Source organism: Danio aesculapii, chromosome 20 (assembly GCF_903798145.1).
Source record: "Danio aesculapii chromosome 20, fDanAes4.1, whole genome shotgun sequence".
NCBI lineage: Eukaryota > Metazoa > Chordata > Actinopteri > Cypriniformes > Danionidae > Danio > Danio aesculapii.
Genome location: NC_079454.1, coordinates 42,695,515 through 42,715,343, shown reverse-complemented (window position 1 = coordinate 42,715,343; position 19,829 = coordinate 42,695,515). Strand labels below are relative to the sequence as shown.

The window sequence follows — 19,829 nt, the reverse complement described above, 5'->3', positions numbered from 1 at the left end:
TGTTCTATATTAAATTAAATGATTTGCGGTTTTAGGTTTCTGTTCTGTTAAATATGATAAATAATGATCTGAAGCTTTAAACGTGTGAGCTATTTCGAAAAGATCATTGGTTATCAGTTGTATAAATGTGTAATTTTTAACTCTTGTGTGCTGTTGGAGATGTTTTCATCCACTCTGAGGTGAATTTGAGTCTTAATTTGGCTTCGACTTTCTTTGTGTTTCAAGCAAAGGGAATGATATTTGGTGATAATTTTTTTTTTGACACATACTGTATTTTGAGAAAATGCTTTGAAAATGTTCAAAACCTTGACAATACACTCAAATTTACTACCCTTTCATTATGTTAGTAGCTGTTACCCCATTGACTACCGTTATAATGCCATTTTTTTTCCAAAGCCAGGACACCATATTATTATGTATTCTTGACTGTTGGTTGGTTTTCCTTGTTGGGAAAAGGTAAAATACGTCATTTTTGCAAGTGGTTCTAAAACAGCCATTAACATAATGAAATCTGGACAATACACAAGAGTCGGTTTAAATCAATGTTATGTTTAGACTCATTTATAATCATTTATTTCATTGAATGATGTAAACAGTGTTCAGTATCTTGTATAAAACAAACCGTTTTCCTACATAAGACCTCAATATAACGTCAGGAGGCTTGAATATTCATGTTGTTTGTTTGTTTTACTGTCAAAATGCTGCCAGCTGATGACTTGCAATTTATGATTTTTACTTTTAGCTAAAAATCGTCTTTAAAGTTCTGCTGAAGGAAAAAGAATCACCTACAGTTGAAGTCAGAACTATAAGCCCCCCTTTGATTTTTTTTTTTTCCTCTTTTTTAAATATTTCCCAAATGACGTTTATCAGAGCAAGGACATTTTCATTGTATGTCTGATAATATTTTTTCTTCATGAGAAAGTCTTATTTGTTTTATTTCGGCTAGAATGAAAGCAGTTTATAAAATTTTAAAACTATTTTAAGGTCAAAATTATTAGCCCTTTAAGCTATATATTTTTTCGATAGTCTACAGAACAAACCATCACAAACCATGTTATACAATAACTTGCCTAATTACCCTAACCTGCCTAGTTAACCTAATAAACCTGGTTAAGCCTTTAAATGTCACTTTAAGCTGTATAGAAGTGTCCTGAAAAATATCTAGTCAAATATTATTTACGGTCATCATGGCAAAGATAAAATAAATCAGTTATTAGAAATGAGTTATTAAAGCTATTGTGTTTAGAAATGTGTTGAAAGAATCTTCTCTCCGTTATACAGAAATTGGAGGAAAAAATAAACAGGGGGGCTAATAATTCTGACTTAAACTGTATATCTTATATGGCCAGAAAGTGGGTAAATTTAGGAGTTTTTAATTTTTAATTTTTGGTGAACTGTTCCTTTAAAAAAACAGCGCCATCAGTATTGGATATCATGTCTTGATTGCATATTGTATTATTTGCTCAAAATGGTAAACTTTCCATACATCAGCCATAAATAAAAAAGGGTAAACAAAGATTGATTTCCACCCTTCTTTAATGTTCAATTTTTATATATATTTGTTATGTTGTTTATTTTGTTTCAATTCAGCCAAGGGTACATGCATTTGTATTAAATATAAAAGTCTGTGTAATAGCAATTGATTGTAAACTTGTAAAGTATTTTGCTGCACTTGCTTTTGTTTTATAAGCGGTTCAGTCTTAATTATTATATTATTTGGATAAAATCCAGTACAATACATCTGTAAATTTATTCTTTACTGACTTTTTTTTCTTCTTTAAGTTGTCATTTAAATATAAAAAATTCTTAATGTGTTTGACTTGCTCAAAATAAAGTATATTTGTCTTAAACTCCAAAAACATGAGACTGAAATATTTGACCATGCAAAACTCAATAACAAGGGAACAATGACAGAAAACAGTAGCTAAGAAAGCATTTGATTTTAGCATTGTGGATTATACACTCACTGGTCACTTTATTAGGTACACCTAACTAGTACCGGGTTGGACCCCATTTTGCCCTTAAATGTGCCTTAATCCTTCATGGCATAGGTTCAACAAGGTACTGGAAATAATCCTCAGAGATTTTGGTCTATATTAACATGATAGCATCACAAAGTTGTTGCAGATTTGTCGGCTACACATATATGATGCAAATCTCCTGTTCCACCACATGCTAAAGGTGCTCTATTGGATTGAGATCTGGTGACAGTGGAGGCCATTTGAGTACAGTGAACTCATTGTAATGCTGTGAGTTTATTATATTAAAATTTTGGGATTCCACAAAAAAATAATAATCTCTGCGAAACTGAAGGAAATGCAAAAAGTGTTGTTACTGTCCCCACTCTCCCCTAAATCTGTTGCCTTATTCTGTCATTAAAGTTTAGAGTTAAGTTTAGATATTTATTTTAATATTTTTATTTATTTCAATAACTCTCACACGAACAAAATAGGAAAATACAAAGCTAGAAGCAGAAATAATCTCTACAACAGACATACAATACCCTGAGGAACTACAGGTGCGAGACAACACCAACATCAAAGCTTAATGTAGCTCTAACAATGAATTCAAGATAGGGTAAAGAATAAGTTAGCATTACAAATACAGAACAAATAGGAAATGCATTTTACCATTGCTGTGGGGAAATAAAGCGTTTATCTTATGAATATTTATTAGGTAATAATCGTAGAAGGCTGTGATTGGCGAATAGAAAGCTTGCCTTATGAATGCTAATTAGATGAAGCAGGTAAGTTTCAAAGCAACGTTTGCATGACTTTATATTCTACTAATCAACGTAGCCAGATTGAGTGGTTTTCGAATTTTATTGTACGGGTGAAAAAAATGGCTTAGACTGGTTGACAAAATTTGTGTGGGTTTGGGATCATTTTGACTTTTTATAGGCTGATTTTTGTGTGTGTACAAACACACCAAGTGTGTGTACCTATCCTATAACCTACAAATTCTGAAATGCTGCAATAAGAAGTTCAGCTGAGCTTTTCAGCATCCTCTGCATCTAAAGGTAGACCTAACATCTTTTGCAAAACCCTGTCTGTCTTTTTTCTCACACACATTTATCAGGGTCAATAATGACAATAAATCGATAATATTAATAATAATAGATAGCTAGAAGTAATAAATATATTGATAGAAGTCATTCAAATACAAATAAATTTAAATAAAGAATTTATAAAATATATAAAATGTTAGGGAATCATCTATAAACAGTTTAAATCTACAAAATAATGTAGTGTAACATAATGTATCACAAAATAATGTAGTGCAGTTCTGTTACTCTTTGGTGTCGGACGCTAGCAATGGTAGGCTGTGTAAATTGTGGAAATGAGTAGGTTAACGTCTAAATTCTGAAAATAAACTAATCAAAAATTTTGGGCGGTTTTTGTGTGTTTGGGCAGTTTTTGGACAGTTTTATTTATTTATTTATTCAAAGAACAGCATATATATAAATAAAAGTATAAGTATAAATAAAATACAAATATACAAAAAGTACATATGTAAAAATAAATACATTATAAAGTTGACAAATTTTTAACATGCGAGGAGCTTTCTTATTTAGAGAGTCTCTGATACTGGTAACATACAAGCATATTTTAGTCACCAATACCTTAAAATTAGGTTTCATTCATTCATTCATTTTCCTTCGGCTTAGTGCCTTTATTCATCAGGGGTTGCCACAGCGAAATGAACTGCCAATACCCAGCATATGTTTTCCATAGCAGATGCCCTTCTAGCTGTAACCCAGTACTGGGAAACACCCATAGCCAATTTAGTTTATTCAATTGGCCTATAGTGCACGTCTTTAGATTGTGAGGGAAACCAGAGTTTTTACAATAATTATTGCTTTAAAGCAGCTTTTATTGCATTACAATCAAATTAAGTTCACGTTACAATCAAATATAAGTTATTATATTTAAACATGGTTAACTTGCATTTTTATAGCATATCGGTGATGTCTATGGGTATGTTTAATGAATTGTTTTCGTGCATACCAGTAACCAATACCTTAAACTTAGGTGACTGTATAATTTAGTTAACAATTTAAGTGTATTAATTAAAAACTATTTTCCTCCTGATTAAGGTTTTGGACAGTTTTTGGGCTGGAAACATTCAAGTGTATTTGGCAACACTGCTACTAATATTTATGAGCGGCTCCTTAAGGAAAAGGTATATGTCGAGCTAGTGTTTCTTCCCATACTGATAAACTTCCGGTGAAAGGTTAATGTGACTTTTTTCCATTTTATATTGATGCTGTAATGTGTTTAAAATATAATCAGTTAAATAGACTTTGGCATTCACTTAGTTGTTCAAGCGTAAAATGAGTTGAAAAGGCGTTTACTCGCACATGCCCTTCAGAATCGGCAGGCTAGCGGAGAAGCTCCATTGAAAATACAGGAGTAAAATAAATGTTCATACTGTATTTTAAAGACATGGCGAGGAAAAATGTAATTTAATGCAGAGCTCGCAGAGATGCAGAGAGCACAGTAGGTAGTGCTGTCACCTCACAGCAAGAAGGTCGCTGGTTCGAGCCTCAACTGGGTCAGTTGGCGTTACTGTGTGGTTTGCATGTTCTCCCTTCTTTCGCGTGGGTTTCATCCGGGTGCACCAGTTTCCCCCACAGTCCAAAGACATTCGGTACAAGTGAATTGGGTAGGTTGAATTGTCCGTAGTGTATGAGTGTGAATGAGTGTGTATGGATGTTTGCCAGAGATGGGTTGCAGCTGGAAGGGCATCCACTGTGTAAAAACATTTGCTAGATAAGTTGGCGGTTCATTCTGCTGTGGCGACCCCGGATTAATGAAAGGACTAAGCCGAAAAGAAAATGAATGAATGAATGAATTAATTAATTAATTAAATAATTTGGGCGTTTTATTGTGCGTTTGGTCGGGTTTTGTACTGGTCTTTGGGATGGAAACATTCAAGTGTATCTGGCAACACTGCTACTAATATTCATGAGCGGCTCCTTAGGGATCCATCGCCCTTTGACCTCTCATGTGGTTTCTCCCTAACCTTTAACACCGGAGGGGGATGCGGGGAGGAGGGCGGTGACACCGGGTACAGGTATGGCAGACCTCAGCGCGACCTGGGAGCATGAGTTGCTGGAGCAGTTCTCCTGTCTGACTGCTAACACGGAGGAGGAAGGGTCCCGTCTGCATACTGCAGATGATTTCACTTGGGACAGCAGCGACAACACAACAGGCTTGTTGCATTTGAGTGATGAAGTCCTGCTGGTTATATTGAGGAATTTGGATCCAATGTCGCTGCTGAGGCTCGGCAGCACGTGCAGTTTACTGTTCCGAGTTTCTTCGTGCAACTCCCTGTGGACCACACACTTCCAGGTACATTTTACGTGGAAAGAAACTGGGTTTTGATATACGAGTGTAACTTTATTAATAAGTTTATTCATTCGATATCCGTAACGTATGGCGATATTATACGCGAACGAGTAAAACCTGCGAGTTGACGTATGGTTTGCTTTATATTCGCATATAGTACTTTCTCATTTATAATATAATTTCAGTGTTATTTTCAAATTGTAATTATTGAAATCATATTAACAGCCAATTAGCTGTTATTTTGAAGTCATGCTTAATGATAAATGGGATTTTAGTCAAAAGTAGCGTTGTAAACAATATTATCGTGCCACTTTTCGAAATTGAACGAATGTGCGAATATAAAACCAACTTTTCCTACATTTTAGTAATTTGATATATTACTAACTTTATGAATTTATTCGGTATGTGTAGTAAGTTACCGTACACCTACAAGTAACGTTTAATGGCGATATTATACGCGAATGAGTGAAACCTGAGAATTGAGCCATGGTTTGTTTTATATTTGCATATTAGGACTTTCTCCTTAACAATATAATTTTAGAAAAGTATTATTTTCAAATTCTAAATATTGAAATCATTAACAGCCAATCAATGGGATTTCAGACCCAATATTCAAAAAAAGCCTTGTAAACTAAATAGTTACCTTGTAACTGTTCGAAATTGACTGAAATTGTTAATATAAAACTAAACCTTATATTTTGATATAGGAGTCCATCTTTTATTAATTCTTTAATTCATTCGATTTGTGTAGTAAGTTACTGTTACACCTACAAGTAACGTTGTATGGCGATATTATACGCAAATGAGTGAAACCTGCGAATTGAGCCATGGTTTGTTTTATATTCGCATATTAGTACTTCTCCTTTTTGTAATCTAATTTGAAAAAAGCATTATTTTCAAATTCTAAATATTGAAATCATATTAGCAGCCAATGTGCTGGTAATCTAAGGTCATGCTTCAATGGGATTTCAGACCCAATATTAAAAAGTAGCGTGGTAAACAATATAGTTACCGTGTCACTGTTCGAAGTTGAAGGAATGTGCGAATATATTTTGATATAAGTCTAGTTTTTAATAATTAGTTAATTCATTTGGTATGCATATTAAATTACTGTTACACCAACAAGTAATGTGGCAATATTATATGCGAATGATTGAAACCTGTGAATTGATGTATGAGTTGTTTTATATTCGCATATTAGGACTTTCTCTTTAATATAATTTCAGAAAAGTATTATTTTCAAATTCTAAATAGGGAAATATTAACAGCCAATGAGCTGTTATTTTGAAGTCATGCTTAAATGGAATTTTAAACCCAATATTTAAAAGTAGCGCGGTAAACAATTTAGTTACCGCATCACTGTTAGAAATTGAACGAATGTGCGAATATATTTTGATATGAGACTAACTTTATTAATTTGTTCATTAGTTCGGTATATGTAGTAAGTTACTGTTACACCTACAAGTAACGTTGGCGATATTATACGTGAATTAGTGAAACCTGCGTATTGAGGTATGGTTTGTTTTATATTTGCATATTAGGATTTTCTCCTTTGTAATATATATTCAGAAAAGTATTATTTTCATATTCTAAATACGTAAATTATAATGACATAATGAATTGTGATCAGTCAACCGCTGTGAATCTAAAGTTGTAAAGAAAATAATATATTGTTTTAAAAATAGGCTAAGAAGTTATATAATGTCCTTGGGGGATTTTAATTGGGTATAGGCATGTTGTGAGCAGTGTTGTGTGTAATTAGTTACACAAAGTAACTAGTTACTGTAGATTACTTTTCCATTGAAAAATAAAGTAAGGGATTTTCATTTTTAGGTCATTTAAATACACTTGCTTTTATTTGCTTGCATGCTATACATATTAAACATTTCTGGACAAATCAGTTCATAGATGGAGAGTAATTAAATTAAATTTCAGCTAAATAAGGTTACATTTATCATTGAACATGCTTGAAACAATAAATTGAGAAATTTGTCAATTGGTATAGGAAATATTGTGCCATTGCTTTAAAAAGTTTTGTGTTTTGATGCATGTTTATTGTTCTTTAAGTGTTACTGTTTTAAATTAAGCTAAAGGGCTTGTTTGGCTTAAATTTAAAGAATTAAAATGGTTTTATTTCTATTGTCGATGCATTACTTGTGCCATTGAGTTACATTTTTTTTTAGACATACAGTAACAATTAAAAACATAATTGACTATTTTAATGGTGTAATTGGTAATTAATTGTTTGTTTTAAGTAACTTGCCTAACACTGACTGTGAGTGTAAATAACTCATTGTCTTTAATGTAATCTGTCAGATGATACATGCACAAAAGGATATGCCTTATTAGTTCACTAACGAGATGACTCAGCCAACATCTTGTGAATTAATACAAAGTATTAATTCAGGCATGCTCATTATTCATTCAAGAAGCAAGTAGTCGTCAAAGTATTCATTCAGGAAGTCAAAGAAATGCACATTCTGAATTGTAACTATAGCCAATATTTGCCATGACACTTGACACTGCTAGCCGTTAGCCACTCTTTTATAACTTAATCAAGTTACAATAATCATTACCACCTTCAGATTTAAAGCCACTAATTAAAGGCTATATTTATAATATATGGCAAGCAGAATGAGATCAGTGCTTAGAAAATAAACTTTTTGAAATCCAGCCTGAAATGGGAAGAAAATCCAACAATTTTTTTTTTTTTTAACTCAAGACATGATGTGATTGTTTATAGAAGATGTTGTATTGGACACACAAGACACATGCATGAACATGCTCAAAGGAGAAGAACCCCCAAAATGTTAATATTGCAACAGAAATCAAACTGTTTAACCTATTTTTGTGGAGTGCTCTATTTTTAATGTTATCAGACAGCTATTTTTTTCTGGAGAGACTTTAAATGAAATATTTTTAAATGTGAATCCTTTTAAAATTATAAATTTTTTCAAAAGTAAACCTTAAACTGTTTTAGATTTTTATCCAGTATATTAATATTTTTATGTATTTTATCTTGTGTATTATTTATTGCTGTTGATGGCTTTTGATTGTTAGAATATTTTTATAATTATAAAAAAGTGATATATACTTGATCTGTTTTTTTTGCCATGACATAGCCAGAGAAGCTGATATGGCAATAAACTCAATTCTCTCACAATAATCATTTGAAGGACTTTCTTTCAATATATCCAATCAAAAAAAGATCCTCTGTCATACTTTGACTTAAGCACAAGCACAAACTTTAAAATATAGAAATAAATAAAGCAAAAAAGATTTAGGGTTGGGTCGATAGATATCACGATCTTGAGCCGGCCTCAGGATCCTCCCACACTAAACCGTACATGAAAACGCACATCACGTGACCACAAACACACACACACTCTGTCATGCGCTGCTGCTTATGTGCGTGTCTGAGCTCCAGTAATCAGTGGGTGCTTTGAGCACAAAACCCCAGAGAGCAATGGACATCAAACAGTTTATCAAGGATGTACCGCTGGATCGCGTCTCACTATAGTTGTTAAACAATATTTAAAGAGCCCATATTATGGGTTTTTGAAAATGCCCTTCCATGTAGTGTGTCACACAGCTCTAAGTGAAGTGAAATATCCAGCTAAGGCTTAAATCTGTAAGTGTACAGTGTTTAAAACTATTGATTCATCTATAAAAGAGTCGACTCATAGTGCTTCAAACGAGTCGTCTTGATAACGAGTTATTAGGTGTTTCGCGATGACGCAGCTACGAAACACAAGTAGTTGCACGCGCAAGCCCGGGAGATTTGAAACCTGCGGCCCCGCCCACTAACAGAAAAAAGTCACACACACACACACACACACACACACACAGAGACACACACAGACACCGGTAGAATGAAGTCACGCTGTGCAGATGGAGATTATTGACAGTTCACCCAAAGATGAAACCTTAGCATATAGCCTAGCCTTGAGCAGATCGAGAGCCTCTGGAAACTACCTGCTTACAAAGAAGACTTCATCAGTTTGTTAAAGGAAGGATCGGTAAAGACTGTCAGAACAAGGATCAGTGGATCATGAATCAGTTTCTTCCCCCATTTCACCAGTGTAAGTACGTGCGATTAAAATTGTTGCCTCGTTTACTCTAGCTTGCAAATTATGCATTTAGTTGTGTTTTGTTTGTGCTGTATCAGGTTAACTCTTTATATTCTCATATCGCGTGTAAAGCTACGTTGAAAACGCGACGCGTGCCGCTTTGTTTATGGATAGTCAGCTATGTGTGTGTGTGTAATGTGTGTGTGTGTGTGTGGCTCCTCTGAGGACGGTCGTTTGTGTGAGTGTCTCCTCTTAGGAGGTTGATGTGTGTGTGTGTGTGTGTGTGTGTGTGTGTCTCTGAATAGGGTAAAGCTCTAGGCAAAGGGTGATCAAAGGGACCCGTTTGTAAAGTGAGGACTTTAGGGGGTGTCGCGGTTGAAATCTTAGGGTTGTAATCGCGGATGTAACTGAGGACGCGGAGGGGGAGGGAGGTGTCGCCGCCGCGCCGTCTCTATTCTGGACGCGCCGGCCCTGTGTGTGCGTGTGTGTAAAAAGAGCAAGTAGACTGCTAGGACATATCCTCGCCAGTTCTTGGACTTTTTGCTTGATAAAATAGTTAGTCGTCAGTATTTTCTAGTCCATCGTCTGTATTTACATTCACCCACTGGCAGCCAAAATCCACTATGAAGCGTGTGTACACTGTGACTACTTTTATATTGTTGATAATCTGCTGGGCATTTCACTCTGTCTCGCCCTGAAGCCTGTCAGTGTCGTCGACCAATCGCAGCAGCCTGTCATTGGTCCAATCAGCGCAGATTAGCTTCGCGCTGAGGACGGGTTTGGGTACAAATGAATCGCTGAACGATTCATATGGGAGTCGCTGGGATAACTAGGTAAAAATAAAGGCAGATTATAAGACCATCAAAGTGTTGTTTGACCTTGCATGCATATTAGACTGTTGTTGGAGACCCTTACAACCTAAATATGACCCTATTTCATCTATAATATGGGCTCTTTAAATAATCTTGTCTCTATCTAACAACTCTTTGGTCTTTTGAATCTATCAGGTAACGTGTCACAGCGTCAGTACACTCCTTTAATCTTTCACTTTCACGCTTGTACTTTTAGAGAAAACCGTAGATACTGTTGGTTGATTGTGCACCTTTTTACCTACCAAGTTTGTCGACGCCATTATAACGACACTGATCACTCTGTCTATTCATGCCAGAGTCCCGCAGAAAAAGTGATTTGACAGGTGGTAATTTGTGTGTAACTTTTGTTTATTTATGATTTGGTTATGGGTAGGGATGCTTATTTCGGTTAATTTTGCTAACTGACAACCGCCGCTTGTTATTCGGTTATTAACGGCTAACTGGTCAGATTACAATTACATTTTTTTTTAAACAAATTGACGTGTCTATTTTGTGTCTGACACATTAAATATTGCATTTTAAAATACTGATTTATTTTATGGATAAAACAAAGACCATGCAGGTCAGATAGTTAAAACAGTAGGCTACAAATAATTAATTTGTTGTGAATAAATTAATTACTCGTATTTAATATTTAATTCAACACAGTCTACGACGACGATTGTCCATCACGATGTTTCACGTTAGACATCGTATGATGCCAAATTAGGGAATAACTAGGGTAACTTGATCAGGGAATAATTTAGCTTTATGATTCGAATACTAATTTGAGTGCATTTATATTAAAAACAAAATTACGTTTTAGAGTTCCTTTTACCTGTTTGCGGTTTTCTCATTATTATAATCAACATTCTGCACAAAAGCGTTTAGGGCTGCGAATATTGGAAAAATCTAACATTGCGGGTATTTATTTATTTTTTTTTATATATATTGCTATATCACTACTATTTCACCAGATGAATTAGGGCTGCATGATTAATCGACAAAAAATTGCGATCTCGATTCGACCCAAAGGGTGTTAAAAGTGTCACACGCTGTATTTATAAGGTATAATTCACCCCAAAATGTAATTTCAAACTGATTGACAGGTGGCAATTTGTGTGTAACATATCTTTATTTATGATTTGGTTATGGGTAAAACAAAGACCACGCGGGTCAGGTAGTTGAAATAGTACAAATAATTAATTCATTATGAATTAATTAATTATTCATGATTAATTAATTTACTGGCACCTGCGATGACGATGCCATCGTCCATTGCGATGTTTCACACTAGACATTGTACGATGCCAAATTGGTCGACATCGCCCAACCCTAAACCCTAAGTTTAATTTAATATCTCTATTTGGAAAAAAATTATCATTTTAGATTGAGTGTGATTATTAGAGAAGTACATCTGCATAAACAATCTAAGATGTACTGCATAAGTACATCTTAAAAACAATCTACAAAAAAAATAAATGCAGTAAAGAAAAAACACAAAGTAGTGCTATTCTTTTTCGAGTCTACCCGTGTTCAGGAACAGTAATTGAATAATACAAAAAATATTCAATATATTAATTGTTATTAAAGTACAATTTCTTACACCTGAATTAAAAAAAAATCACTATATAGTTACAGACCTCAAAAACCCATGTAAATATAAATTTTGCATATCATTGCATGACCTTGCGATTGATCACATTGCGGTATCTACGCTGAAACGATATATTCCGCAGCCCTAATAGCAATAAAACATACTACCAAGTTCTGTGTTTGTAAATTCACTTTATTCCCATTACATGAATGTATTTTGGATCAATGATTCCCTTTTTGCAGGCTTTAAGTATTGGCAGCAGTCACTCATGTGCTAATCCTCTTGAAAATCTCTCTCTCCTCAGGATTCGTTTGGGGTCAGTCTGTCAAATACCAATGCCAGGTGTCCCGTAACTGCCAAAACTGCCTTCCGCTTAGTTTTTATGTGGAGGTCCCTCTTCAGAAACATCCACTGCAACCGTGCGTTTCAGGAGAAGCTCTTCATTGAGATCCCTCAAGCGCCACACAAATACTGGATCCAGTGGCTGGTTCTGGAGGAGAGCGTCCCACTTCCCTCCGTCAGGCTGCCCTCCAGAGATGTGGAGAAACTCTGGGGAATCACTGCTGATTTATTCCAGGACAAACTACAAGGTATTTCTACATGATGTATCAGAAAACAATGGCATTACAATATTTTGTTAGTCTGCAATATGAGTACAATTTCACCAGACGACTTGTATAATGACAGGGGTAAATCTGTAGTGGATTGCATCTGCATAAAATGTAATTTGCAAAATTACAAGGATAGAGAAAATAGAGGCAAGTTAGAAATGAAATCAACTGTTTCTCTGAGGAGACAATAATGGTATTCAGAGTCAAGTAGGCTTTTATTGTCATTTCAAACATACAGTTAGTACATAGTGAAATTACTCCAAGACCAAGGTGCTACATGCAACATAAATTTCACAACATGAAATAGCAAAGAATAACTAATTGGTTGACTAGCTAAGACAAGACAGATTGGCAAAGTGCCTATGCAAATGTGCAAACAAGGAGACAAAGTCACTGACCAAATGACACATTTTCATACTTTGTGGAAGGAGCGGGAGTAGAAATGGTAAACATTCCTTGTGAGCAGCAATAACAATATGAATTTAATAAATAAATATTGTGCTAAAGAACAATTTTAGCTTAAACAATTGTTAGTTGGTAGTTTGTGTGAGTGTTCATCAGTTAAGTCTTAAAGAGCCCTATAATGGGTTTTTGAAAATGACCTTCCATACAGTGTGTAACATTGTAAAGGCTCGTACACACCGGGACGCTTTTCGTTTGTTTATCGCCAGCACTTTTTGAGATTCAAACCGAAGCAATTTTTTTCATGAGCAAGCAGAGGAGTATGCAAAATCACTCCTTGACATTAGATGGTGCTAAACAACTTTAAGCTTCTGACACCCGATTGTAACACAGAAGAATAAAACAAAGGTGACAAGCTTGTTGTTAAAGCTACTGGCGATTCAAACAAGCATGGATGGTCCAAGTAGCAGCTCCAGCTCTAGTGATGAAGAAATGATTATTGTTCACTAGTGCAATGAGCAGCTCCACGTTTACATCGCCTCGGGGCATCATCTTCAATGTGCGCTCGCATTGACAGATTTGCGCTTGAGTATTTCCAAGTGCGGTTTACTGTAAGTTCAGCAGCCCCTGTAACATGAACAAAAGTGCCAATATGATTCATATAGACTGTTTTGATGTGGCGTGTCAAAAAAAAAAAAAAACGAGCATGAGGCATTCTTTAAAAAAATGAAGGTTTAAGCCTGGTGTTTTGCTTGTTGGTGTGCACGATCACATTGCCGGCTTTTTTATTTATTTTATTTTTTTTTGTCACGAGGCGGTAAACGTAGACTGAAAACGCGAGCGAAAAGCATTCCGGTGTGAACGGGCCTTAACACTGATTTTTCTTTTTTTTTATAAAAAAATATATATCTACCAAAAAATCTGGATCTTTTGCCTGTTTGTATTGACGTCGACACGAAACAATACCAAATATGAAGTGCCGGATCCAGTAAAACGTGAACCACCTTTCCTTGCAAACGTTATTAGGGTGTGTGTGGGACTAATCATGACTGAAGATAAGTAATGCAACCCTGCAACGTAGGATTCATCAGCCATTTGTTTAGGGAAGGAGCAGAAAAGACTATCGATGTATGGGAGCTTGACAGGAACTTTACAGTACACAGTTCATGGATCAGTTTCTTCCAGTTCACAAGTGCAAGTAAGTCAGAATAAAACGGTTGCCTCATTTTCTCTAGCTTGCAAAATATGTATTTAATTGTGTTTTGTTACTTGTAATCGCTACATGCGGCTTGTGCTGTATCTGGTTATCTCTTTGTATTCTCATATCGCGTCTAAAATAACGTTAAAAACGCAACGTGTGCCGCTTTGTTTATGGATTTAAATGCGTTTGTGAGCTCGCAATCCTCTGCCTTTTGTCATTGCTATGGCCACCGTCAGCTGTTCCTCCACACGTGCGGTGATCAGGTTTAAAAACAGTTCAGCTTTTGCCACTATGTGGATTAATACTGAATGTGTGTCACTGTTTTTACTTCAGGTTTAGAATAGAGCAGTATGCTGCTGTTTAACTGCATTGTTTTAATGCACTCCTGCTTTGGGCTCACACATACACTCTGCACTCTGACTACTTCAATGTTGATAAACCGTGGTGGGCATTTCTCTCTGTCTAAAGCTGAGTCGACCAATCGCAACAGACAGGGTCATTGGACCAATCAGTGCAGATTAACATTGCGTTAAGGAGGGGTTTAGGAACAAATGAATCATTGAACGAGTCCTATGGGAGTCGCTGGGATAATTCCGTAAAATTAAATGCATATTATAAGACGATGAAAGTGTTTTTGACCTTGCGTGCATATCAGACTGTTGTTAAAGACCCCCAAAACTAAAATATGACCTTTTATAATGCATAATAGGGGCTCTTTGATGTTTGAAGTAGTTTATGGATTGTGTGTGTCAGTCAGTCAGTGCTCTTATTGTTGAGCAAATGGATGGCTTGTGCAAAAAACTCAAATGTAATATAACACAGTTTAGTCTTTTGTCAATCGTTAAGGGTTTCTTATGCCTGAATGCTATAACCCTTGTATGCTGTCGGGGATGTTTTCGTCTACTATGGTGCGGGGTTTTTTTTTCCTATCTTAATTTGGCCACAAATGTTTCTGTTTTAGCAAGTGGAATGATTTTTGGTGGAAAATTTTTAATTTTTACACATTTTGGGAAAATTCTTTGGAATTTAAAAAAAAAAACTCAGCAATACACTCTGGGCAAATGGACTAACCTTTTGTTATGCTTGTGACTGTTTTTGCCCCATTGACTTCCATTTATAATGACATTTTTTGATTGCAAAGCCTTGACCATATAATCATGCATTCTTGATTGTTGCTGGTTTTCCCTGTTGAGAATGTTCTTTTTACTGTTGATCATCAGCTACAGTGCAAAAAAGCTTAGTTTCTGGTTTTTATATGGAGGTGTGTGCAAGACCTTTGCACACGTACCTTTAATACTGTATGTTTGAGAAAATAAAAAATAAGCAGAATTTTAGGGGCTGTTTCATATAGAATTATTAATCATTCTTCCATTTCAATGAACACAACTGTCATAGTTTATTAAAGAGGCAAACCCTTCACTGCACGTCAGCTGCACCTTCAGCAAATCTCCTAATACGTGCAGCACGAGGACTTTTGTGATTTTATTTATGAGCGTCAAAAGAGGTGGATCTGTTCGGCGAAATATTTGACTGTGTCACTGCATATCAAATGACTAAAATGATATAACTAAAGAAATCTCCACTGTGCTGAGCGAGAGCACTTCTCTTCTGTTAAACTGAACAGCGCATCATCGACGATGTAAGCGTGCTCCGGCTCGGATGCAATGTGAGTGCTGGCTGTGGGGGGAGAGGGGAGGGGGGACAAGCGGGCTTCGGCACGGTTCAAGGCAACTATAGTACGAGTACGCCTATAGTAAGTGTATTTATGAACGCATGCTGTTGTACTTCATGGAACTCCATGTAAAAGCCAGAAACACAGGCCCATTTAAAGGATTGATGCTGCCAACTGATGATCAACAGTAAAAATTACAAATTTGACCTATTTTCAACAGGATAAACCACCAACAATCAAGAATGCATGATTATTTGGTGTCAAGGCTTTGCAATCAAAAAATGTGGTTCTTATGAAAGTCAATAGGACAAGAACAGCCACCAACATAACAAAACGGCAGTAAATTTGAACAATACACAAGGGTTAAAGTAGCTTGAAATGTTTAGTCACAGCCATTAAACATGCAAATTCTAAACTTTCACTTGTATTATAGCCAAACATTCCAGTGACTCCACAAATCTCATGTTCTGGACTGTAGTTTCTGGTCAGCTATAATCCTGATTCGACATTGTACATCCTCAGATTATATATATAATTACATTACAAGGTGGTCATATAAAATGTATTTTTTTATGTTTGATTTAGCCTAACATGCTTAATTATTCTGTTTTTTTATATAGAGAAAACTGAGGATTGTGATACACTGAAGTTTGAATGGAGGGAGTTGTATCATCTTGCACTGGAGCATCATGGTAGTGCATCTCTGGTCCTCCAGCATGTTCTCCGCCAACAGCAATACAATGGTGAGACATTTGGAAACCATTTCATTATATAGAAAACCAGTTATTTTCCCAGATTCAGAAAACGGGTAGTTTGTGTATTCTTCTACCATCTACCATATTCTTTAATATCTTAAAATTATATATGATAATGATAACATTTTAATATTTGTTTTATGGTTAAAATATGAAAAGAAATTAAAGATAAAACTAAAGTTTAGTGCATCTTTATTGTAAATCTGCACATTGAATTGATCCTCTTTAACCTTTTTTTTTTTTTTGCCAAAAATTGTTATCATACTGAAATGTTTATGCACCAAACAGTCATATGTCAATCATGCTTGGAAGAAGAATCATAAGTTTTTATTTATTTATTTATTTTTTAATTCTTGCATTATGAATTTCTTGAAGTTGATAATGTAATCAATATGGCGGATAATTTATTGTGCTGTAAGTGCATGTAAAATCATGTTTGTACATTTTATTATTTTATTTGATGCAGACATAATAATGTGACCACCTCTTTGACCCATGTGCAATTAAAAAAATGATTGCTTGTTAGAGCTGCACGATATTGTAAAAATCTGACATTGCGATATTTTGTTTTGCTGCAATCTATATTGTAATATGAATATAATTTCACCAGATAAATCGAATGGCTCTATTTCGACAGACATTCATTTAGACAGATTGAGATGTTAGTCTTTTTCTATGCAGTGCATTTGCATAAATCTGAATAAATTACTAGCTTATATACATTAATAGAATGGAGCAAAGATAAGACCATGCTTTATGGTTTTCTGGAGGGTTTAAAAGTATTCAGGTACAGTAATTGAACAATTAAACATAAAATTACATGGTCATCATTGTATAAATTATTTAGAAATTATATCTTTTAATCTTTAATAAACAATCTAATCCTGCAATGTGACTATTGCAGATATGCACAATGCGATGTCAATGCTCAAACAATATATTGTCCAGCCCCACTTTTTTTAGGTTTATATATTATGCATGCACTCAAAAAATGATGTTTGCTCTTTGTTCAAACTACTTATTTAAAATGAGCTGAAACAACACAATTCTTTAGTTTTTCTTGAGACAAATTAATTGTTTTATGTTCAATTGGCTTAAATTTGTGTAAAGTTACAAAACGAATCGATTGCCTGGAACCCCACGTTTTTTATCTTGTTATTTATACTTTTTTTTTTCTTTTTAATTTAGATTTCCATTTAATTAACAAGGAAATATATCATTCTCTCATTTAGTGTTTGTGTATAAAAAACTATATTAATGTTTTATCAAATTAATACAAAATGTTTAAAAAAATACAAAACTACTTGGCTACTAAATAAACAACACTGATTAATTCTTAAACTTGTTTTTTGAAACGTCAGAATAATTGATTCAAAGAAACCAGTTGGGTAATCTCTAGGGGTTGGTGTATGCTATGTCACAAAGTAGTGTCTCACAGACAGTACTTTGGGTTAAGTTACTTGAAGACCGACGGGTTAACATCGATGCTGAGGAACTGTACTATTCATTGTCTTCAAAGTCTTCTCCTCGTAAGAACTTTTGACAACTTGCTTGTTATATGTGTCAGTGTTATCTAATACATTGGCAAGCCACTCAAGGATGGTTAAGCCAAATACAGCAAAATCTAACAATTTTAGTGTACAGGTTGAGATTTATATTGAAGGTCAAACTGATCCACTTTGCATGACTTTTTGCAATCTTAAAAGTGGATTAACAATCACAGCGGTTTTAAAGTTGTCAAAAGAATAAAATGCAAATACATCATCTTAAATTAATCCTTTCGTGAGAGCTGGAGTCAATCCAGTCCTGAATTTAATCTGACACTTTATATGCAGTGCAATTAGACTGAAAAATGGCAAATTAACTCTTGGCTCACAGCTCCTATAGTGTGTTCTTTTCCTCACCAAAAGGACAAGAGGATGTCTGGGTACTGTCGTTGACCTTTTAAACATCTTTGGTATACATGTTTCCTTTCTGTCCTCTAAAAGTAATAGGATCTGTGAGGAAGGATATAGTAATTCATTTTTTTTTGCGCTGCTGAATCACATCAAACTGCTGTGTTGGACCCTTGTTTGGACAGTCAGAGTCTGACGCAGGGCTTCAGACTGATGTGACTGACTCATAGTTCACCCTCACCTGGTATTTCCTGTCTCTTTTAATACACCAGGCTACAAAAGTCTATATATAAAGGGTTTAAATGGGATGCAGTGCATCCTGGTCAGTGTCGAATTAAAAAGTCTTTCCACAAATAGATTTGCTGGAGTTCATTCTGAAAGGTTGCGGAAAGGTGTTGTTGGTTTGTAGGGATGTCCTGAGCCAGTCTCAAATATGAGATCCACATAATGTGCCATGTGCAATTATTACATTGATACAAGAGTAAGTGTGTATGTGCAGTTGTTTTGTAGATCTAGGAAAAGTAGCGCTGCATGATACTGACTACACATCAAAATAAACCAATGCAAAATTTAAATAAAAGCATCATAGAATTGTACCACCAAAACATTTCCAGGCTACAAGTAAATAATGCAAAAAGCTTATAAATTATTTTAAGACATAAATGTTTATCTGAAAAAATCTTAAGATATTATATAATGGTAATTAGATAAATAAAAAATATGATTAATAATAAGAGTAAACGGGCAACGCAGTGGCGCAGTAGGTAGTGCTGTCGCCTCACAGCAAAAAGGTCGCTGGTTCGAGCAACGGCTGGGTCAGTTGGCGTTTCTGTGTGGAGTTTGCATGTTCTCCCTGCGTTCGCGTGGGTTTCCTCCGGGTACTCCAGTTTCCTCCACAGTCCAATAACATGCAGTACAGGTGAATTGGGTGGGCTAAATTGTCTGTATTGTGGGTGTGTGGTGGTTTCCCAGAGATGGGTAGGAAGGGAAGATGCTGGAAGGGCATCCGCTGTGTAAAACATGTGCTGGATAAGTTGGCGGTTTATTCCACTGTGGCGACCCCAGATTAATAAAGGGACTAAGCCGACAAGAAAATGAATGAATAAGAGTAAACCACTCTTAATATTCCACCTCGTCCAATTATTGGCTTATTTGGGGTAGAGCTGTAATCGGGCCATAAAAGTTAGGCAGAAATTTGACAGAATTCGACCCGAGCCTGACAAGTACAATTTGATTGACAGCTTTTTAAAAGCCTGAACCCATTTATAGCTCTACATTATTTAAATTTGTAAATGATCACAGCTCTTTTGCCTTTTTTCATGAATGTGTTGTTTGTGTTTTAACATAATTTATTCATAACAAACGTAGGCTATAGGCCTTGGAAGTTGGAACAAAGAAATAAAATAAGTCCTCTGTAAGATCAT

At 35.2% G+C, this 19,829-nt stretch overlaps 1 protein-coding gene across 1 annotated transcript in view; it reads left to right on the top strand.

Moving 5' to 3' along the window:
- The first annotated feature begins 2,737 nt into the window (after positions 1 to 2,737).
- Positions 2,738 to 19,829, top strand: part of si:dkeyp-114g9.1 (uncharacterized protein LOC555399 homolog) — a 39,330-nt gene continuing 22,238 nt past the window's right edge. Inside the window, exons 1-4 of the mRNA XM_056480626.1 lie at positions 2,738 to 2,746; positions 5,040 to 5,354; positions 12,174 to 12,459; positions 16,376 to 16,498. Coding sequence (XP_056336601.1) covers positions 2,738 to 2,746; positions 5,040 to 5,354; positions 12,174 to 12,459; positions 16,376 to 16,498 — 733 coding nt within the window. The remainder of the gene's footprint in view (positions 2,747 to 5,039; positions 5,355 to 12,173; positions 12,460 to 16,375; positions 16,499 to 19,829) is intronic.